Source organism: Odontesthes bonariensis, chromosome 3, assembly GCF_027942865.1.
Source record: "Odontesthes bonariensis isolate fOdoBon6 chromosome 3, fOdoBon6.hap1, whole genome shotgun sequence".
NCBI classification, from domain to species: domain Eukaryota; kingdom Metazoa; phylum Chordata; class Actinopteri; order Atheriniformes; family Atherinopsidae; genus Odontesthes; species Odontesthes bonariensis.
This window is the reverse complement of record NC_134508.1, coordinates 41,217,796-41,241,864: the sequence shown is the minus strand read 5'-3', so window position 1 is coordinate 41,241,864 and position 24,069 is coordinate 41,217,796. Positions and strand designations below refer to the sequence as shown.

The window sequence follows — 24,069 nt, the reverse complement described above, 5'->3', positions numbered from 1 at the left end:
AGCTTTTCAGCAACGAGTCCAAACAGGTTTCTATCAGTTTTGTTTGTTTTGGTTCAAGACAACGACGTCACAGCCGGGATTTGAATGGCATGGCACTTTACTGTTCTTGCAGCTTCATGTCAGACCAGAAGTCTTTCTGATGTAGTGCGTAGTCTCCCTTATTCTCGGTCAGGAGAAGTCATGTTTCTGCTGTAACTAATGATTACATCACTTAGGTTCTGCTCCCAAAACTCTTGGAATAAATTAGTTCCACACCTTCTCTGTGTTCTTTACATAAAGAAGAAAAGTAAAAGTGGTGTCACAACACCTTGTATTTTCTCAGCAGCTAAACCTTCATTACCCGTGGAGAATATCCTCTGACCTTTTTATTTATGGCCTAGTGTACTCTTGATGCTTTCTATACTCTGGAAGCAAATATTCTAACCTAAGCTATGAATAGGATCAGTAGTCCACATGTAATTAAACTGATTTTTTTTTTCTTATTTTTTCCTCTCTCAGGTGCAGTCTGGTGCAGATGGAAGTCGCAGGTTGGCCGTCACCTTCAGAGCTGACAGTGAGTTGCTCTGTAAATCTGCCTAAACTGGCTATTACTGCAGGATAATAGCAGAAATTACACAAATCTGTAATACTGTGCAACTATTCAACACAGTTTTCATTGCTGCATGGTTGGATGTTCTCATAGCGTGATCTGCATCAGGTGTGTGCTTTTAAATATTCTCATTGCTCTTGGGAACTGATAGTCATTTCAAGATTGTTCCCTCTCAAGATTAGAGAGACGAATAAGTTTACTGCTAATAATAGTTCAATCCTTTCAGGTGGTTGTATATTTTATTAACAAACAAAATTTTAAGACCTAAAACAGAACTCATTATTCATACAAGCAGAGAGGAGTGACGATTGTAAAGTCTCCTACATTTAATTCCCTAAAAGTTTACCCAAGTCCAACATTTTCACATTTCTTTTAATAAACCAGCAGTTTATATACTAAAGATTTAGCACATAAATTTTCTTGCAACCCCACAACACCCTCTTCCTCCTCAACCTTCTCTTCTTCTTTTGTTCTTTTCACTCTTAAAGTCAAGTTCCTGAGCCGTGGCCAATCCCTGCCTCCTGCTTTTGTCCCTGACCATGAGCGAGGAAGCACTTTAAGAACCTCTTTGTGTGTGTCGGGGCATTTATGTCTGTGTGTCAGTGGTATCAGGAAATCCCTAATTCTAAATGCAATCTTATTTTTTTTATCAGAATTTACTTCCAAAGGACAGAAACGCAAACATTTGTCATATACATTTCCAATTCTGATTTATTTATTGAATTCTGAATCAAATCTATTTTCAGCTGATTAAAGTATATAACTACTTTTGTTTGTTCTGTAAATTCAATAACCAATTCACAATAGAACCTTAATTTTTGTAACAACTATTGATTATTTTCTGAATCCATTGATTTTCTGTTTTATTTTTCTCTCAATAATTTCCTCTAGACTATGTTTAAAGCATTTAATTTACATAAATGATCTAATAAAGTGTCTAGGGTTGTAGAACTAAATGTCTAAAATCATTAAGTATTCAATTTACTAAGAAAAGATAAATAAAATTCTGCTAAAATAGTTGCAAATGATTTCAACCAATCGATGAAGTGGTTAATCATTTTTCTGGTAATCGTGTTTTTTTCCTTCTCTTATTCAGGGTTTATTTACAGTTTGTACACTTAGGTCCAGGAATGGTGGATATTTTCAGTATCAGCGTGTTGAATTAAAGTTCAGAATACCCAAAGATTCCCATCTATAAGCTTGGCTATGGCTTTATATCTACCTGCTTATACTCAAACTGCTCCTTAAACACAGAGTATTATCATTAGTACACAGATGGATGGGTGAATCCTCTAAGGGTGTTCTGGTTACTGCTGCCTTGACTCCATTTTCCTCTACAGAGCTGATTTGTTTTAATTTAATCTGATCTTAACACACATTATTTCAGGAGTGATATGGGGTCATGTGACTTTGAAGTGTTGATGCATCCTCTTCCGAAGACCAGAAATGAAAAAACACACTTTAAAGCGCTCAAACGTGTTAGCATGACAATCAAGCATGACATACCTCAGTGGTTCTTCTTCTGCAGCTGGTTGGAGGATGAAGGGGGGTGATTGCAGGGATGTCATGAGGAATAAATAGCAGGGAGACCTTTGACCTCCAGTTGGTTACTGATGACAGGTGGTGAGATCAGAATAAAGTTAAGGGCGAGATTTGTACAGTTTTGGTTATGTATCGGTAAATTGAGGGTTCTGCTTCATGCAGCCGCTCAAAATACTCATTAGAGCACATCAAAACAACCGGTTGTGACAAAATATCATATGGCTGTTACAGTGAAAGAGGTTTGAAGCTGGTTAACGTGCAGCTTTCTGCACCAAAGCCAAACTAAATCAGTAAATTTAATCCTTTACACCCATCTGGCAGACCTAATTCTCTTTTTCAGCATCTTTATAGCTCTCATCTGAAAACTCCTTTTGTTTTCATGTGCCACTTTATGTTAACAGTGTTAAAAAATGCGCAAAATCTTCATGTTTGTTAGTTAGAAAACTGCCTCAAAATTAAAAGAAAAAACAAAGGCTGCTAATGAATGTGCTTCTTTAAATGCATTCATGCACAACACTGATCTGGCTGCGTTAGTTTGGCTTTGAATGCTTCAATTTTGTATGATTTTTGGTTGGACTAAAATGTTCATATGCATTTTGGTCTGACTAACTCAACAATTGTAAGTAAAAACTGAAGAAAAGGGTTCTCCTCTTCATCCAGCTGTGAACTTTGGCCCTTCTTTATCCTCCATCTCTCACCACCGCTTTGTCTTATAAATAAATTTTGAAGACAAAGATTAAGTAAGGAGGAAGGAGAGTGACAACCTCCTTCCTCTTATTCATGCGACTCATCGAGGATGCAGGAGGAGGAAGAGGAGCAATCAGGCATGAACTTCTCCTTTAGCCCTGAACATGACTCTGCTCTGATGAGGATGATGAAGCGAGAGGAAGAGGAGCAGTGACTCGTGTCCGACCTCCTCTCAGTCATCTCCATCCTTTATAAGCTCATCTCCTCTGGACCGTCTTCCTCCTCCTCCTCCTCCTCACCTCCATCAATAGGTGGTTGGCGGGGGAAAAGGGGAGCAGTCAATCGTGTCTGAGTTCACGCCCCCTTTTCTTTCTGCATCCTAAGTCTGTCTTTTCTCTGCCGATCCATCTCACTTCATGGCTGGCTGCTCTTCATCCTTCTCTGCCCCCCCAATCTTCCTCTTTTACAAGTTAAAAGAAGAAAAGTGGTGGCTGGAGGAGGTGTGGTGACGACACACAAACTGGTTTATGAAACATGGACGACATGTTAAACACCTGTGGACTCTGTGTATCTGGCTGCTGATACAATTTTCACCCAAAATTGGGCTGCACAATTAATTGATCATGCGATGTATAACAAAAAAGTAGATCTAAAGATGGCAGCCAGTTAATTTGGTGGAGTCTAGTTCAGAGAATCCCAGTGGTGATAGCAAAAACGCAGTTTACTGGTGCTGAAAAGAGGAGCACATTCTCCAATGTGGAACTTTAAGGCTTTAAAACTGATGGCTATGCACAAGGCGCCATTATCCCTAAGCAGTGCTTACGAATAATGCATTCACCGCAAGTAACACCACCAATCACAACAACCACCTCAAACTTCACTACAAAATGCACTTTGAGATGTCTGTTAAGGACAAGGAGACCACATCTGCATCTCCATACACTTCAAGATCTGAGTGACATGACTTGGCTGAAACGATTGAAAATGGAGGATTAAACTCAATGATATAGACTCTTAAAAAGAGCTACCCTCTGCTCCAAAGTTATCTAATTTAAAAGGTCTAAAATAAGGAAAATACCTTTTTTTTTTTTTTTGTTCCAAGAAATTTAAGTCTAGCATTTCATTGTTTGATTGTTCAAAGTCCTCTAGGTTGGACTTTATGTCTTCTGGAAAGAAGAAGAATCCTTTGACAGAATCATGATCTCAGTTCACGTGGAGAAAAATCATGATTCAAATTTTTTGCAAGAATAGTGCAACCCTATATTTCTTTAAAGTAAAATTGTATTGTATGCTTTTGTTATCCCCAGGCAATTAAATTAAGTCAACTACAACAGATTTTCTGTGAATTAAAAACATTTTGAGATGTGGTAGAAAAAAATGGGACTCTTGGGGAAGATTGTTGTCACTCATTAGGATTACTGTATAACTTAAAGTGTGTTTGATGTAATGGCATCTAGCTACAAAAATGACCGATTTAAACCTGCTGAATACCCCATTGCCTCACTCTCTCCTTCCAAGCATGTCAGGAAAACTGCAAGTAGGGGGCCATGAAAAATGCAATGTTTGGTTTGTCCCTCCTGGGCTTCTGTGGTGACATGGTCGTGCAATGTGACCAATGGCGAGGAGGAAGACCGGCATCTTTGGGTAGAAATAGTTTTTTAAAAATTTTCTACAAAACAAGAAACATAGTTATGAATCCTGTATTGGAATTTTTTGGGGGCTGAGAAAAAGACCCCCTAAAGTGTTTCCCGTGGTCGAAAACAAAATTTGTCATTGTGACACTGTCATGTTTTCTGTTTCTTGTGACACCCTTAGCTGTGAGACCAAGCTTTAAACTTTCCTCTTTAACAGATTTAATTTTTAATTCACTGATCTTTTTGTGCAATAACTGCTTTTGTCCTATAGCTGTGTTGCTAATCTGTGCTTTAAGTTTTGTTTTTTGTTCTGTAAAACAAAGCACGTCGAGTTACACTTGAGCTTGAAAAGGGTTGTAGAGCTGTTGTTTTTTTTTAGTTCTGATTCCATGAAAGGAAGATGGACTGGAAGACGAACTTAGCAGCTCAGTTGGTCACAGCAAACCACAAATACGATTTAAAGCATGAATGGCTAAGAGTTAAAATTATCTGGACTTGTTGAAAAAGAGGGAAAATGAGCACCACAGAAGTATTCGGTGCATTTCATGGCAACTATGGCTCTTACATGTCAATTATCTTCTCTCTTGGGAAGCTCCCACCCAGAGGCTTGAATCTTAGAGGCTGTTTTCACAATGCAGCCTCAAACAAAAGCTTTACAGTTACAGTTTTTATAAAACGAGGTAAATTTCAAAGATGTGGAGCTTTTTTATTACAACACCAGTTATTTAAATACACAGGCTTTTGCACTAACGAACTGTCACCTCACGTTGTTTGTGAGGAACTAACTGAACATGAACTGCAGGAGTCTCAGACTTTACACTTTACTATGGTGCAAAACTGCTGTGAAATGTTGCTACTCAGCTACCAAAGTGATCCAGAAATGATCCAAGTTATGAACTAAAGTACTAGCCGTCGTACCAGCCTTGCTGTCCTTTGATTTACTCTGCTATTAAAAAACATTATAAAAATGAGAAGTTGACGTTGATGCTCTTGGACTTCGGATTTTTGGCAGCTCTAATTATTCATCTGTAAAATCCTTCACAATGTTGAAATGTTTACACTTTTCATGTCATAAATTAACTCGGGCGGGGCATTTAGCTTCTGTATGTCTCCAGAACTATCAGTAATCGGTATTTAATTTTTCACAATGTAATTTGTATGTGCTACCTGTCCATGTTTCTCACCCTGCAGACTGCTCATTAAACTACCCGTTGGGGAAACACGTGATCCATGAGGTCGCCAACATCTCCTTCAGCCATCTGGCCTGCGAGGATCAGGCCGCTGTGGTCGTCCACTGGTCTGCAAGTCCGCTAGGTACAACCTGCATGTTCACCTGTCTGGTTACCTGTCAGGGCTGCTTGTTTTTGTAAATGATTTTGCACAGAGGCAGATTTAGTGGTAAAATGCTAAGATTACCCAGCACTGTGTGCCCCTTTGATCAGACCCAGAGAAGGAAAGAGAGGGGATCACATCTCACACAACAATGCCACGATTTGACCGTGAAGGAATGTGTATGTGTGTGTGTGTGTGTGATCAGTGTAAGGTGAACCTCGCTCTTTTCACTCCCTCTGCCAGAACACAACAGGAGGTTTTGTCACAGTGGCAGAAATCTTCCAGAAAATGTCCATGTCACACTAAAATGTGAACAGCTGCCATTTGAAAAAAGATATTCTCCTCAGTTCCTCCTCAAGTTTGACTGGTGTTTCTTTTTGTGTCGTTTTTCTTATTATTAATGGGGTTGTTTAGCTACAGTGTTTATTTGATATTGAGTCCTTACTCTACCACTGTACACAAATCACACTGAAAAAGCATGTCAATGTTTTAAAGTGACAATAGTGAATTTGGATCATTTTGAGCTCTTTGGCTCCCCCTACAGTTGGTAGATGTAACACCACTGTCATAAAAACAAATGTATAGCCATACACGTGTGTTGAAGAGGCCACAAAGACGCCATCAAAAGCCCACAAAAATGTCAAGCGACCATGAAGCAAAACAGTGGAGATCGGGGCTGTAAACCAAAGACGTGAACCGTGGTATATCAGGCTCCAGGAGCTCGAGGGCAGTTTCTCTTTTATCTTTTCACTCTTTGTCAGTCACAAGGAGAAGTTGGACAACGAAATATACAGTATGTTATACAGTCAGACTGTGGATATTATATACATATATATTATATCAGTCTGTTTGTTCACATCTACCTGTGTTTATGGTATTTTTTTATGTTTAAAGGCCCAGAGTGGAAACTGATTTATTTATTTTTGTTTTTAAATTATTTTGAAAGTGCTGCAAACAAATTGGAACTCTTCCTCGATGTGGAAAGGTGTGTGAATTGACAAAAGCAAAAAGTGATGGATGTGATATTTGCATATGAATTAGTGAAGACATCCATTGAGGCTTGTTCTCCACTGGAGATTAAAAGTAGATAAAAACATTAGGTCTGTGCAGAGAGATGAGGTAACTGTAACATTCCTCTTAGCCCAGGAGCAGGACAAATCTGAAAGCTCACATTTCATCCGCCCTGACATAATGTGTCTCATAGTCCTTTTGTTCGTACAGGTTTCCACCCAACCCTGCCCAATTCAGGCCAAATAAAGCCGGTTATGTGGAGCCGGTTTGATGAGGCTGGATTTTTACAAAAGGCAGCTGTTAGGACAACTTACTGATCACTGCCATTTTCTAAAATGGCAGTGATCAGCAACAAAACCTAAAATCTTTATATTTCTTAGTTGTTTGAAACTTTATTTAACAGGCAAGACATTGTCATAGAATTCGATGCCATTAACACACTTAAAAAAGTTGTGAGACAGGCAAAGAAAAACAGAAAAGTTTGAGAGTAATAATGTGAAAAAGATTCAGGGAGTCTGGGGAAATCTCAGTGTGTAAATACCATGGACGGAAACCACTGTTGGATGACCTTCCAGCCCTTAAGCACAACTGCATGATAAACCATCAACCCACCATGATCAATACAGCCACATGGGCTCAGAGGACCTTGGAAAACCATTTTCGCATCAATAAAATCTCCAGAAATGTAACCTGAAACTGTATTACACAAGAAGGAAGCCATATATCAACTGTGTGCAGAAACACGGCCCAGTTCCCTGAACACTTATTCATAGATGGACAGAAAGACAGTGGAGACGTGTTCTGGAGTCGGATGATTCCACCTTTCAGCTGCTTTTGGGAAAAACTACTTGCCAAAGATGAGAAAGCATCCAGCCACAGATCAGCCATAACATTATGATCACCTGCCTAATATAGAGTGTGCTCTCCTCATCCTGCCAAAACAGCTCTGACCAGTCAAGTGTGGTCAAAGAACATCTGAAGGTATCCTGTGTTCGGTTCCAAGGACCTTAGCAAAGGATCCTTTGGGCCCTGTGGGTTGTGGGGAGGGTCTTTGTGTATTGTGCCTGTTTTCCACAGATGCTATCAGATCCCATTAGATTGGTGTCTGGGAGTTTGGAGGTCAGGGGAACACCTCAGGCTCTTTGACATGCTTTTAAGGTGCTGTTTACACATACCCGGGTATTTTGATGAATGCATATTTTCTAACCTTCGTTTGCAAAAATAACTAGGTGCACACAGCCCCGTTTTAAAAAAAAAAAAAACACGTCTACATTGATCAGCATAAATACGCAGTCCGTCCGGGTCTAACCCAGAATCGCCATCGCTGGCGGTGGTATGGCCGGGCTCTGTCTGCCAAAAGAAGCTCCGCAATTGCTGCCCTCCGAGCCCTAAAGGCTGATTCATACTCGGCGCAAACGCGCAACTGTTCTGGCTCGAGAACCATTAATGACGTCATCGAAAGCGCCAGCCCCTTCACAGTTCCTTCAGCTCATAAGCGCAGTTTGCGCCGAGAATGCGTCACATTTGCAGTTCTCTCCAGACCAGCGAGCATCACTGTTGAGGAAACAAGCTTAAAAGCATAGGAAGAAAGCATACACAATGCCACCTGTGGTGTCACGTCAGCAGAGGCTGGCACATCTGATGAGGAATGAATTTACTCTGGGTGTAGAACTGTATATGTATCTCAGAGCTAAGCGGCTGCGGCAAAAACAGAAGAGAAGGTGGAATGTTTGTCCTTTGCAACAAGACGAACTTTGTCAAACGTTGTCCCAGTGTAACTTCATAGACGTGTCGTACAGATGTTTGTAGAGGCACATCCTCTCGGTCACCGCGGTCTCTGCAGTGTTCATTTTTTCTTTTTCTTGGTCAGCTGTTTCCAGTTGAGCGCGCGTGAAGTCAGAAAAAAAGTTGTGTGCGCGCCCTTGCGCCGCGCGAGGATTTTCTAGCTTGCGACGGGGGGCGTGGCGGAATTTTGGGACACGTGACCGTTTGCGCCATTTGCGACCAGCTAGTATGAGCGAGGTCGCGCCGAGTAAGAATCAGCCTTAATGCGTCTTTGTTGGTCAATACACTGTATGACTTTAATTTTCAAAAGCACACCAGCGAGTAGCCTATAGCTCTTAAAAACAGAAATGCTGCTAGTACCTCCATGCTTGCCAGATAAACAATGGACGTCGGTCTTTTACCGCGGATATTGCCCAAAACTCCGTTTTTGTCTCTTTCAACCAGTTTATACACAAACGCTAAACGGAGTTTTTTAAAAATCTCCACTTTTGCCGGAGTTTTTTTTATGCCTCGTTTTCGGAGGAAAAAACTCCGTTTGTGTATAAACGAAAGGCACGAACGAAGGGAAAGGTCTTTGTTTATCAAATGTGTAAACAGCACCTAAGGCTCGTGTATACTTCGCCTTAAAGGACTTGTGAAACGAATTTTAATTGTTGGAATGCAGTTTTTGCTGCTGATTCTAAAGGTTCCAAGCCTTGCGATTAAAATGAGATATTGTCTGGATAATAATTTATCTGGGAAGTCATGTTAAAACGGGCTCAAAAGGAGCCACATTTTGTCTTTTTGTGCGAATTCATTTTTTTATGCGTGACGTCATAGGGTTGACACAGAAGTTCTGGTAGTCTAACTGTAATGGCGGCGTCTATGACTAAGACATCAAAGCACGGTGGAAAATACTGTGTTGCTCGGCCAAATGGTGTTAGTTGCAAAAATAACAGCTTCACTGAAGGCATCTCTGCACATGTTTCCCAAACTAAAAAATACTGGAACTGAGGCTGACAAGGAGAAGGCAAAGACAAGAGCACGGTGGATCGTATCACTGCCTGCTGCCGCCTGCCGATAGCTGCACCTGTTACGGTGTTTGCTGCTCGGAAGCAGGGGACTGCTCGGTCTGCACTTCGGTCTGCACACACAGTGGCGTAACTCCCATTAGGCAAACCAAGGCATTTGCCTAGGGCCCCAACCAAATCTGTCTTTCATAGGGGCCCCCAAATCTGACCGTCCCAGCCAAAGTAAATACACAAAAAAACTAATGTTAATTTGTTACTTATGTAAAGTAAAAAAACATATTTCTATGAAAAAAAAACAGACATATCAGCATAACACCGAACTAATGCCTAAATAATAATTGTCCAAGCACACATGCCCCCATCCATTGTGCATTGGACTAGTCCAGAATATGATGACGTAGCAATGTGCGACATAACGTGATTTCAAATCAAAGCGAGGGAACTGTATGCGACTCGGTGAAAAATGAAGCGGAGTTATGATAGTGGTAATGCTAAAAGAAAGAAACGGACAGCGAACAAAAGAATTGCAGATGCACTGCTGAAAAAATGAGAGAATGAGACCTGATGAAGGGCAGGAAAAGCACATGAAGAAGAGATGAGTGAGACAGGTGTGAAGCAGAGGAGCTTGAAGGCAAACCAGGGACACAGATGAAGAGTAACAGGGATACAGACAGAGAAAAAGAAGATAGGGAGAAAGAGAGAAGGTAATCATTCAAAAAACATTGATACTTGACTTGGATATTTATTTATAATGCTATATTTATTTATAATGCTCCATGATTGACCAGAGGTCCGTTTCACGAAGCAGGTTTAGTGAAAACTCTGAGTTGGTTAACCCTGAAATGAGGGAAACTCTGAGTTTTCCGTTTCACAAAGGGAGGTAACTCAACCCCGAGAAAGAGGGGTAACTCTAGCCTGTTTCACAAAGAGAGGTAACTTAACCTCTCGGTCAGTTACCGTAGTAACAGACTCTGAGAAACTCTCAGACGCGCGAAACTACCAGGGCGGCACGGGGTGGCAGCCGCCACCCCTGAAAAGGGGTCTGCCATCCCAGTGCGAGGGAGTGTTTTTTTTTTTTTTTTCAATGCGAGTGAGAGCGTGCAGGCAACACAATAACTCGTGCACCATGCGCGTTTCGACTGCGCCGGCACGAGAGAGAGAGAGAGAGAGGGGTGAGAGAGGTTGCTTGTGAAACCTGTGCGTATCTGTCCAAAGCGATGCTCTGTTCAACAAACGTTCAGGGCGACTGCTTGTCAGAGGGCGCGCTGATTGGTTTAGTCAGCAAAATAAGCCAATAACGTTCGGTGTGGGAGGGCTTCGATTTACTCTCTGACAGTCACCTAAATTACCACTCAAAACTGTGCATCCTGCCAAATGGCAGAGGGTGAATCCTCGAGTAAAAAACGAAAATATTAGACTCATTTTACAGCAGAATATACTAAAGTATATCCATGTCTAGTGAAGGTGAAGAATGATGACACCGTGACGAGGTGCACTGTATGTAATAGTGACTTCAGTATTGCCCACAGCGGACTTAATGACTGTAAAATATGTGGAGGTAGGTGAACACACCATCATCTGCATTTTATTTCTGTAGGTTAAATGCTGTTATAAAATAAAGCAAAACGTATCAAAGACTTATTTGAAGTATCAATACACATTTACTTACTAAATTGTGTAGGCCTGTATCTAACTAGCCAGCTACAGTATCTAACTATCTATATCCAGCCTGTCTAAGCCTTTTAAAAAATCCCCAATTTACTATGTTGATATATTGTTGTTATTCTGTACACATACACTCACAAAATACTTTGGCAGGCAGGCCTTTGAGGAAAGTGCTGTAAGTGCTGGGAAGTCCTCAAATTTCTAAATCATTCCTATGGCTTGATTTTGCTTTCAAAGCACACACTGAACCACTGTTGTTCCTGTCCACACACAAAATCTTTTCGTTGGTCCTTTCATTGGTAAATGTAAATGGTGGTTTTACTCATGTCCATTTTGTATTTTAGTTCTGTTAAGCATAAGATCATTTTGTATCTCTGGCAGTGAAAACATTATTTGATTTTCACATGTAACTTACTTGTGTCATGGAAATTCTAATCTCTCTCTCTCTCGTGCTCTCTCTCTCGTTTGATCTGAATAATAAACATATAATTTTGGCAAATGCTGGAGAAATCTGAAACTGATTTTACTGTGGAGAGTTAATACCATTGTTAGTGGCAGTGCAGTATTGGTTTATTGCGATTCTTTAATCTCAATTTAAAGTAAGGGTATTGGGATGGTAATTTGTTTTATGTGTGTATTTAAAAAATGAGGGCCCCATGTCTATATTTTGCCTAGGGCCCCAAAATGGCTAGATACGCCCCTGTACACACATATCCAGCTATAATTTGGCGACGTTGTGAGTGGCTGGCCGTCTACCTCTGCTAGCTTTTTTTGTGTTTTGTCATGTTTTTATCGTTTTCATCACTATGATCGCCTGAGTCTCTTGAAAATCAGAGATTCTGTGGACATTAAATCGATCACGTCAACGATCAGACAAAGCCACCGCCACCTGTTTTGGCGTCTGTACCCTCTTACCTATGGCATCTACCTGGTCGGTTGCCACGCAACAGCCGTCGCAGAAGACGTGGAAAGAGAGGTGGAGTAATATGCCGGCTGAAAGCCCACCTGGCTTTGCCCTCCACCAACAACGCTCGCCATCTGCTGTCTGGTCTCTCCGGTGATTGCGCTGGCTACGACATCCGAGGCTCCGTGGATCAGTCCTACCGATGGCTGCTGTCAGTCGTGCCGAGGCCGGGTGCCCACCTCCCTGCCGCCGACCCGTGAGGATCCGCAGATGGGGCCGCGCACTGGAGGATTTCCGACCCGTTAATCCACGCCATTGTTTATTAAGCTTACATTAAAACCATGTTATTATCACATACGTTTTTTTTTAAGTGGCTGGATTTCAAAGTGCCCCTTCGTTAGGTTTCAACGTGTCAAAGACAGCGCAGCAGAATGCCATATCTACGAAACCGGCATGTTCAAATCTTTTCCAGTTTACCACAGCAAACATACACTATTGTGTCATTTGATTGATAACATCTTAATAATAATCAGCGTGTAGTAGGAGCGATGGCTGTTTTGTGCCCGCCGATCCTGTGCCGAAAATGGTAACTTTCTTTAATTTCCATTACCCATACGGGAGGTGCAGAGAGCCTCTACAATATAGATATTAAATCGATTTGTGTGGCTTAAATTCAACGAAAGTTTTTCCACATAATGTTAGATGTGTGTTCTTTCGACCTGCTGATGTTTGTATCAGAATTTTGGTTCCTTTATGAGATATAGGTCCATCAAATGTATGTTGTTTTCGCAGCCAGCCATACTAGCAAATAAGGGAGTCAACCCTATGACGTCACGGTCACGTGGCCAATTTCGCACCAAAGGCCACATAATTCACACTTTTAAATGGCCGTTTTAACAAGTTATGCCTGGAAAATTTAGTTCAAGTTGGATTGATGGTTTTAGAAAACGACAAAAATTTTATTTGAATGATAGATGAACTTTCGTTTCAGTTCATCTTTAAAGGCTCGTGTATACTTCGCAGCAGTGTGTCGCAGTGAGCTTGTCGCAGACACGACGCAGTTATTTTTGATTTATGCCTTGAAGCGCTGTCTGCGCTATGTTAATCCCACGCCACAACGCAAGAGGGACAATCACGAACAAGCTAGGATTGTGGGTGTTACGGTTACAGAGGTCATTCAACAACAATGGCGACTGGACGAATGCGCACTTTGATTGAGATGCAGCTGATCGATCTAGAAATAGAAGAAATATTGCTACTACTGGAGCTGGCAGAGGGAAAGAATCGTCACGGTTAGCGTCAGCCGGTTATACGCATAGTGTAGAGCGGATGTAGAGTTGACCAATCAGAGGCCTCCTTTCTCTTCTCCCTGCGGCGATGTCTGCGGCACTGTCTGCGGTGAGTTACAATTTTGAGGAGGTGCACCAGAGTGTCTGCGTAGTGTCTGCGTAGGCGGGGGGGGGGGGGCATGTCTGCGTTAACTGCGACACACACGCAGACGACCTGGTTTCCGAGTATAAATCAGGCTTTAGTCTTTCCTAAGCTGTTCCCTCTGCAGAAAGCTGTAGGGGGGTGGCCATACTGTATAGCTATGGGAGCTGATTGGTCTGCAGAAATGTTTAGGTAGGTGTCAAAGTGAAATCCACATGAGTCCCAGGATGCAGGTTTTCCCAGTGGAACATTGCATTGGATCAAGAAGAGATGTGTTGCTCTAATTTAACCCATCAGTGGTGTTAATGTTATGGCTGATCAGTGTATGCGACCATCAAACCTAGATCTTTTCCCAGGAGACAAGTCCAGACCTTATTCTGCGTGGCTTCATGCATACAGAATGTGTGTGTTTGACTGGCCTGCCTGCAGTCCACATCTGTCTCCTATTGAAAATGTATGGAGCATAATGAAGAGGAGAATCAGAACAACTACCACAGACTGTTGAGCAGCTGAAATCTTGTATTCAACAAGAATGGGCACAGATTCCTTATAAAAACTGCCACAGTTAGTATCCTCAGGTCCATAACTATTAAAAAGTGTCATTATAGAGCGGCTGATGGATCACAATGGGAAACACAATTGTTTTAAATCTGTTTATATATGTCTAAATACAATGCAGCTGATCAGTAAAGACACTTAAAAAGTATTTTTGTACTTGAAACTTATGAATAAGGGTTCAAATAAATTCCGGATTTAAGTTTTTATTACCGTTTTCTGGAAAAAGGGTTCCTAATTTGTCTGCGCTTTTGTCTTATTCAGTCTTTTTCAGTATGAGATTTGAATCGATCTCTTTTTAAAATGGCATGTAGTTGTTATTCTTCCTCTTCAGGGGTTAGATGCCACCTGACTGGTGACGGACTCCAACTTGCATTTTTATTTGACCACTTTTTAAAAAAAAAAAAAGATTTTAACAACAGTTACAGGAAAAAAGTGGCTGGAGTCCTCTGGGATTCGTCCTCTGGGCACATTGTTGACTTATTTGAATAATTGATATTTTTAATACAAGCCGAAACACGTAGAGACTACCGGGTTTAAATAAATGGCTAAACCATGGCATACCTGATCTCTCACTGCTGCTGTTGCTAAAATGCTAATTATCCTCATGTCTGGCAGACAAAGAGACATGTTCAGAAATCTGCCTCAAGACAGAAAAACCTGTTCTACCACTTTGTCTGTGTCTCTCTTACACAGCTAATAGGAAAAACATGCCCGTTGCATCTGAAGGTATAATTAGGAGGGAGGAGGAGGGAGGAGGGAGGAGGGAGGAGGAGGAGGGAGGAGGAGGGAGGAGGGAGGAGGAGGGAGGAGGGAGGGAGGAGGGAGGAGGGAGGGAGGAGGGAGGAGGAGGGAGGAGGAGGGAGGAGGAGGAGGAGGAGGAGGAGGAGGCCAATAGGTGGGACAGGTGGAGCAACATGGTAACAAGGAGGGGAGGAGAGAAATGAGAGAAGAAGAGGAAGAAAGGAAAAGTAACAAGTAGGTGAGGTAAACAGAAGAGAATTGGGAGGAAAAACTGAACTTCCTGTTGCATCTCTGCAGGGATTGAGCACATTAAAGGCTTCAGAGTTTATTTGGAGGACAAGAATCCAGAAGGGAAACAGTGTCAACACCTCATCCTCAAAGACCCACGACAACTCAACTTCTCCTACAGGAACACGGTAGGACCAAAAAAATAAGACGAGAGCCTGGATTTTCACAAACCAATCACAATAAACCGTTTGATTTTTATATTCATACCGAGATATTTCCCAGTCCAAGACTCGTACTGACTATAATCTGCCCTTCCTTTGCTAATTGCCCCTGAAGATGAGGTACAAAATCTGCAGCCCTTATTCTGGCCAAACCTCACCAGTTCAGTATAAAAAAAAATCAGTCTGTGTGTGTTTTGCAGAGCAAGTTTGTGTTGTTACCCTTTAAAAGACCCTGAAGACTTGGGGCTCTTTTACACCAAAGCCAAGAAAAAGTGGCGACAGTAGAGCCCTCTGCTGTGCACGATTGTTCTTGAACACACCACAAAAACAACCTCCACCTGTCGACTCTGACAGTCTTCATTATCCCTGAATGTTTCCTTCCATTTATGCTGTCCTAATCAGACTCGTTTTTTTGTTTATTCATCTGTGATTTTACATTTTTTCCCTCACACAGAAGCTGAGCAGTCAGCCGTTCGGCGGTTTGACCTTTGACACTGACTACATGATTCGTGTCGTTCCTTTCCCGTCTCTGATGAACGAGAGTTTTTTCCCTCCATCCTTCCTCAGGACCAATTGTAAGTATCACCCAGACTAGTTTGCTGGTTTATTTTGTTTTTAAAAGCCTTTTTAAGTGTCTCCAAGTCCAAAAAGTGCCTGAGCTTGGAAACAAAAAATCTTAATAATCTTACCTTAAATACTTTAGTACTTTCTTATACAAAGCAAACTTATTTTGTTTGCATAAGTGACTGAAATCAGATACTTAGGTTGCTGACATCATTGCTGACAGAAAGCATGCAAAACTGCCTCGAGCACAAGCACATTATCTTAAATCAATGCGAACTGGTAAAGCAGATGAAGAAAGCCTTCCTCGTAATCCAGCTATAGCTACGATCCAGTCAAGGTGTCAGGAAATTAGTGTAGGGAGTCATTAGATGATGCCATTCACAAGCTGCACAGCATTATTTTAATTGTCCCAACTTTCTGATGTTCAATGTTTTCTTTCGGGTCACTGAGGGCATTTTCAAGACTCTAGAAAAGAGTAGTTTTTCTGTTACGTACGACCAAAACCAGGTTTTTAAATATATGTAAACATGTTAGTCCAACTGAGATTCTTTGAAATTAAAGCTTGCATAACTAAACTTAATACACCCATATTTGTAGTGCGGGTTTGAATCGTTAAGGCTAAACTAGACTCAAAGGGGCCTGGGCGCTCTGTACATGCAAAACATCCAAAGTTCCAACTTTTTGCATCTTTTGTTCAAACAGTTAAGTGTAATTGTTTATTAATACAACCAAAATCTCATTAAAGCTGCTGTCATTCACATGTTTTTCTCAAACAAGTCACAAATTGTGACTCAAAATCAGCCCATTAAAGTATTTCCAGATTGTCACTCTGTTCTAATAAGATACTCATGTTATAACTGCAGCCTCATCTGACAAAATCACCCTTAAAGTTACTTTAAAACAATGTTTGTGCGGTGAATTTAGCTATGCTTAAATGTCTTAACTCTTTCGGTGCCATTGACGTCTATAGACGTCAATTTAAAAAAAAACGTTCACTGCCAAAGACGTCTATAGACATCAATTGCGTTTTTAACGGAGCGGGCTGGGGGACAATCTAGCGGAGTTCGTCACTAAATCTTAGGCTTGTAAACACTAAACAGAGAATATACTGGCAAAATTACCCGCTAGGTGGCAGCAGTGCCACTATGCACAAAAAAAAAAGAGCTCGTTTTCTCAATTTTTTGGGTCAAACAGCTGTTTTTGGTGAAACCAACCTATGTTCTACTGTCTATTACTAAAAGACTGAAAATGGTAGAAACAAACTTTTTTTTCCTGATCAAAGAAGAGAGTCTACTCTTTCTTTTGGTAATTTCGGTGTGTGCATAGTCATAAGACACACTTTTCTGTGGGTCTTGGAAAATCAGTGAAAATACTGAAAAACACTTGGCAGTATGGGTGGCTCTGAACTGAAAATGGCTGGCAGCCAATGAGTTAATGTCTCACAGACAAAGTTAGACGGTGCCTCCTTAAATGTAAATATAAATGTGATAAAGAATAATGGAAATGTTTAATAAATCAGATCTGATGTGTTCAGCTCAGCTCAAACGGTAGAAACAGGAAGGTTCTTCGCATAGGTCTCAGAAAAAGTGAAAATGTCTTAGCAGAGATGTTCTCTGACAAGGTTTTCCCAAACTTATCAGATCTCAGGAGGTAGAGCGGCCATCTATCTACTGGAAGGTTGGAGGTTTAATCCCAAGCTTCTCGATTCCATGTTAAAATGAGGCAAGATGAATCGGTGCAGGAGAATGTGGATTGTATTATAAAGTGGTTTGATAGCCTTTTTTGACCAAGGTGGTTCCAGAGCTGGTGCTGCTGGAGCCAGTTCTAAGTTTGTTCTATCAGCTTGTTAAAGGTGGGGTCTGTGATGTTTTCTGGAGCATTTTTTATCATATTGTCTGAAAACCTCCTCACGACCCCATTGGACCCACTAAAATAGAATGTTTGGGAAAAAAACTAAATCTTTTAGTCCATTGTAGAGGGTGTAGCAAGAGGAAATGTCTGACCAATAGAAGTAATGATGAGAGTTACTTCTATTGGATTCTGACACGCCAATCAACCGTCAGCCCCCCTCCCCCCTCCCCCCTGCGCGTTCACAGACTCGTGACTCGCTCATGTGTTTTGAAGGCGTGGTTTCGAGGGGTGGGCTGAAGGGAGAGGCAAGGTTGTGTATTTTCAAAAATATAGCTTGCAGGAACCATTTTTCCAAGATCTCAGACCCCACCTTTAAGTTGGACAGTGATCACAAACATCACTTTTAATATAAAACATTAAACAGCAGAGAAATGAGAGGAAGTCTGAGCTCATGTTGTTCCACTGCTGCTTTAACTTCACATCAGTGTTGAAGTTCAGTTTTTAAATTAACCACACGAGATGTGGCTCTGGATCTGAACTTATCAACAAGGATTTAAGCTGGGCCGGTAGATCTCCATAGTCCCGCTGCCAGCCCCTAGTGCTAAGGTAGCAGCTTTTTTTCGGGGCTTCAGTTTGATCTTTGTTGATTAAAACAGAAAGAACTGGTTCCAAGTTAGACTCTGTCTCTGAACCAGTGCTGTAACCACTTTGGTGGGAAACACTGCTGAGCGAGACTTAAAAAAGTGCTATATTAGCGCAGTTTTTGTACCATTTCAATGCAGAGACTGTGTGCATCGTCTCCAAAGTCCTTGTAGTGCCACATGTGAGGCCAGCTTACTTAAACTTTATTTTTATAGTACATTTAAAAACAACTGTTGACCAAAGTTGCTCAGCCAGGAGAAGCCATCTAGAATCATCTGGTTTAATGACCTCAGGGCTCTAACTTGAGCGTGAATATGTAAAAGCTCAGATAAATAAACAGGCCCAGCTCATTTAAAACCTTAAAAACAAGCAAGAAAATATTCAAATCAATTATAAAAGGGACAGGGAGCTAATTAAAGGGGATAGAGAATCAAAATCGTCTTTTTCACGTTTTTGGTGTTAGTTCTGAGTCTCCCCGCTGTGGGGAGTACACACGAAGTGCCAGCAAGTGTCAGAACCTCTGTTTCAAGTACTCCCCTTTTTTGAATATCCCCCAATCCGTTTTTGTGAAAAAGTGATGTCACTTTTTCAGCAATGCCCCCCCCCCCACACACACCCAAATCCACAGCCACCCCGTTTCAGACACGCCCCTTTGGCGAGAAACAGGAACTGGTGTGCCGTCCAAGGCTGTGAAAGCAGACTACGATCGTTACATATTCTTCCCCCGGAAAGCAATGTTCGCGATCAATGGCTTTTATTTATTTTTAACAGCATCCCCAGTACATACAACCACCGACTTTTCCTTTGCGCTGCGCATTTCACGGAGTACAGTTTCACAAAGCTTGCACGATTCCGAGCAGGCTTCAGTCGGAATTTTGCTCAGTAGATGGTCAGTTCCGACAGGGACAGACACAGACTGCAGCGAGGTGTGCGCTCCGCTGAGAAGGTGATCGGCTGCAGCCTCCCATCTATCCATGACCTGCACGTCTCCAGGACTATGGGGCGAGCAGGTCGGATCACAGCTGACCCTTCTCTATTTGCACCACTCCCCTTGGGCAGGAGGCTTCGGTCCATTCGGACCAGAACCTCCCGTCACAAAAACAGTTTTTTCCCCCTTGCAGTTGGACTTATGAACACTTCATAATCACCTCATAACCTGCCCAGTCACTTTACCATCATTAAAATTGCACTAATGAAGCTGCACTGTTGCTGCTCTGTATATTGGATACTGTGTATTGTTGTACACACCTTGTACATTTTATATTCATATATTTTTATTCTTTATTTTTTATTATTATATCCTATGTTACATGTTTGCACCTTACGCCGCAGCAAATTCCTAGTTAGTGAACACTGTTCACTAACAATGGCAATAAAACGAATTCTGATTCTGATGAGCTTGAGCTTTCTTTTCAGTCAGTGTATTACTCTATAGCTCTGTTTTCAGTGAGAGCAAGGGCAGCCAATCAAGCATCGGCAACCGAATAGCGCCAACACCTACCTGCATTTCATAATGAGGTTGCCAGATAAGCTCTGAAACGACGCCAATAAGGGAAAAAGACGCATTCTAAACCCAGCATAGTAACAGCTGTTTCAGAGAGCCTTTTAGGGAGGTTCTGAGCCATTACAGACCCAACCAATTTTTTTTGGGCTACATATCACATCACAGAACAAGGATTAATGCCCCATTCAACCATTCTCTATCACCTTTAAGTGTTTGCACTTTTACCAGCTTGTTGGTACTAAGGCACAACATGCAAACATCTTTTGAAGCTATAAATATGATACTTTCCTACTTTTGGATTGGCTAAGCTGAACACTACCTTCACCTGTTTCTGCTAGGACACAGAAATTAAAACTGACATCCAAATGGAGAGGAAAACACCGAAATGTCAAGACAGTGTCTTAATGTTTAAGACGAGGATGCTCAGTAAGAACATATCAGACCGAGACAAACTGTGTAACCATTTCTCTCTGTGCATGTTTCTATAACAGCGTGTGAGGTCCTGCTTGGATCAGACAACCTGGTCTGCAAACCATGTAAGTTCCTCAGTGTCGTCGTCATAAGCAAAACCACATGGAGACAGTCGGTATCTGGCTGCTCTAATTAGTCCACAGAGGTGGACTGTCTTGTTCTAACACCGGCCCATTGTGAGTTAGACACACTCTTTAGGAGGTAACGGCTCTCTTAAAGGGATAGTTCGCCTCTTTTGACATGAAGCTGTATGACATCCCATATTAGCAATATCATTTATGAACATTGACTTACCCCCCGCTGCGTCCTGTGAGCCGAGTTCCAGCCTCGTTTTGGCGCTGACGAAGGTAGTCCGGCTAGTTGGCTGGGGCTAAACAAATAAAGCGTCTTGCTTCTCAAAACAATATGCGTTCAAAAGAGTAATACATTTGCATCACAAAATCGTTGTGCAGGAAAAAGTCAGACCTCACATCGCTTGGTGCTATTTTTGCCTCCCTTGATATCAATGCGTCCAATGTAAACTGTGCAGACCGAAGTGCAGACCGAGCAGTCCCCTGCTTCCGAGCAGTAAACACCGTAACAGGTGCAGCTATCGCTAGGTGGCTGGACGCATTGATATCAAGGGAGGCAAAAATGGCGCCAAGCGATGTGAGGTCTGACTTTTTCCTGCACAACGATTTTGTGATGCAAATGTATTACTCTTTTGAACGCATATTGTTTTGAGAAGCAAGACGCTTTATTTGTTTAGCCCCAGCCAACTAGCCGGACTACCTTCGTCAGCGCCAAAATCGGCTGGAACTCGGCTCACAGGACGCAGCGGGGGGTAAGAAAATGTTCATAAATGATATTGCTAATATGGAATATCATACAGCTTCATGTCAAAAGAGGCGAACTATCCCTTTAAAGCCGTTACAAAAAGCATGGAGTATACAAACATGGTATTAGAGGAGCAAATCAGTCTTTTATCATTATGAGAGGTTTTGTGTGCTGTATATGCAGACTTATGTAGAGATAAGGACTCATCTGCATGGAGATGTATTTACTACAACAGCTTACCTGGTAAATTAATTAAACAACAGAGTCATGTCAGACTCTCCACTGTGCTTGTCTCACCATCTGTGATTAATATGAAAAAAATGTGTTGGTATTCACAGTGGAAAAGGAGGAAAAATGTAACTGCAAATTCAAATTTGAGCAGAGTAGAAAGAGGCTTTATACGAATCATAATGTGATCAAATATACATACAAAATGAGGAAAAGTAGGCGTTTATTAATCTATTCCTAATTTCTCTCCTTTCTATTTCAAAGCAGTTACCGGATCATTAGTGCATGTCCCTGCTTGCCATAAGAGGGTGATTTTGTTTTCTTTCTATCCCTTCCTACAGTCTGGAAGCCAAAGACCCTGAATGTGTCTCAGCTCGGGTTGAACCTTCATGTGGCCTTCGATCAGGCTCCGCCCTCCTTCGGCTTCCACTTCTACTACCTGTACTACAAACTGCGGCAGGATGGCCCGTTCAGACTGCAGCGCTGCAAGCCAGTAAGACCAGCTGCTCTGTATGCGTTTCTGCATGCCTGCTAAAATATTTTGACCATCAAGAACAAATCTTTTTATACTACAATATAAAAAATAAACCCAAATAAATCTAAAAAAATCAAAACTAAAAGCAGAATTTGAGTGACTTCGCTGAAGAAAAATGACCTTAAAAGTTGTTAATGATGTTTTTTTTTTTTGTTTTAGTCAGTTGAGACTATTTTCCTGAGAGTAGTATTAAGGTGTAGTTTGACTGATGCCGAATAGTGTTTAACCCATTTAGGCCTAAAACGCCTGGAAAAGAATGCCTGTAAAACCTATGGGCGATTTCAGGAAGACCCCCTAAAACCTGAAGTTTTTCTGGAAATTCAGAAATTGTGTCAACGCCTACTAAATGATTGATTTCTCAGCCTTTGTAGCAGATAGAAACAAAATTCAAAAATTATTTGAGAGCTTACACCTGTGGCTTTCTTTGGAAATTGAGTTTATTTACATACACCTTCACGAAAATAGAAAATGTAAAAAGTAAAGTGCAGGAACAGCACTATTTTCAATAAAAAAAACAGTAATAAAATAAAATAAAATTTTATATTTAAATTATTTATTTATATATTTATTAGTGGTGGGCCGTTATCGGCGTTAACGTGCTGCGATAATTTGAGAGTCTTATCGGGCGATATAAAAAATATCGCTGTTAATCTATTCTCAAAGTTGGGTTGGGAACTGGGTCAAAATAGGTAAGCAAACTGTGATGACTTTTACCTTGATATTTTAGCTCGGGTGTAGGCCGATGTACTTTGTCTGCCGTTAGGTGTGATGAAAACAGAAGAACGCCACTTTGCAGAAACCTGTGCTAGGCAGTTTATGGAGGTCGGGGATAGTTGACAAAATCTGCTCTGTTGGAACAGACAGCGCTCCTAATATGGTGGCCGCAGGGAGGATACTGCCCTTCGAGCATCTGCCGTGTGTTGCACATGTTGTACAGAGAGCGATTGTAATGTCACTGCGAGAACGGGGTTTGATGCTGCACTTGCCAAGTGTCGTAAAATGGTGGGACATTTCAAACACAGTCCGGCCAACGCAGACGAGCTGAAAGTCCAGCAAACCTCCCTTGGGCAAGTTCAGGAGCCGCTCGTGCAAGATGTTCCAACACGGTGGAATTCCACCCTCGAGATGATCAAGCGCGTGAGGCGCAACAGAGATGCACTGCACACAACGCTATCTCAACAGCAGCACCATCTGGCCCTCCCAACAAGTGCTGAATATGAGAAGTTGGCGAAGCTAGAGAAACTGCTGGAGCCATGCATGTGAATAAGCTGGTCTGCCTAAGTGACTGGTGGAAGAAGGAAAAGTAGCGCTTGGACTGATTAACAAAAAGCTACTGATGTAAACCTTGTAGGCTTACCGTACTAATTTCCATGTTTAACTGAATAACCCGTTTAACACAAGTACATTTTATTGAGCATGTTTTTTTTTCTTCACCAAATATCAAAGTAGAACAGCTTTCTCAAGCAATCAGTGATGGGTTTTGGAAACAGGAAATGAGCCCCTGGTTTAATGCACCCCCTGTATTAAGAAACCCTATCTCAAAGACTGATTTTTAGTCATTACTTGGGTAGCACGCATATTCTGAATGAGCCATTTTAATCTAGATTAATTTCAAGATTTCAGTAAGATTAATCTCGATTAAAAAAATTAATCTATGCCCACCACTAATATTTATATATTTATTTTATCGCCAGTCTCTTCGTACTGGCAGCACAAGGAGTCCTATGCCCATACACATTCCAATAAATGTTTTCATCTCCGGCACAGTTGCGTGTGACCACCTTGCCATCTTTGCTCGAGCTGGAGTCTGAAGTACCTGGTCACTGTATCTATTCGTCTCGGAAACGAGATGCGCCCAAAGCTCCTCAGTAAAAATATGATTAAATGCCTGCAACGGTGTGGCATCTGCAGGTAAATCGACTTTCACCCCTGGTGTGCGGTTGAAATCTCTCCGTCGATTACAGTGGTAATTGTCAGTCTTCCACTCACATTCAAACCCTTCAAAATCATCCTCAAACATATGTGCTAGCTATAAATCTCCATCAATTGGGTCAGCATGTTCTTCAGCATCATCAAAGCCAAGAAACTCCTCACAATCGCTACCGTCTGAAATGTCTTCC

General features: G+C 41.6%; 1 protein-coding gene across 1 annotated transcript in view; it reads left to right on the top strand.

The window, feature by feature from the left end:
• Positions 1 to 24,069, top strand: part of il17rd (interleukin 17 receptor D) — a 53,445-nt gene that overhangs the window by 16,109 nt on the left and 13,267 nt on the right. The window contains exons 2-7 of the mRNA XM_075461837.1: positions 499 to 553; positions 5,644 to 5,766; positions 15,187 to 15,305; positions 15,793 to 15,913; positions 20,391 to 20,435; positions 21,756 to 21,907. Coding sequence (XP_075317952.1) covers positions 499 to 553; positions 5,644 to 5,766; positions 15,187 to 15,305; positions 15,793 to 15,913; positions 20,391 to 20,435; positions 21,756 to 21,907 — 615 coding nt within the window. The remainder of the gene's footprint in view (positions 1 to 498; positions 554 to 5,643; positions 5,767 to 15,186; positions 15,306 to 15,792; positions 15,914 to 20,390; positions 20,436 to 21,755; positions 21,908 to 24,069) is intronic.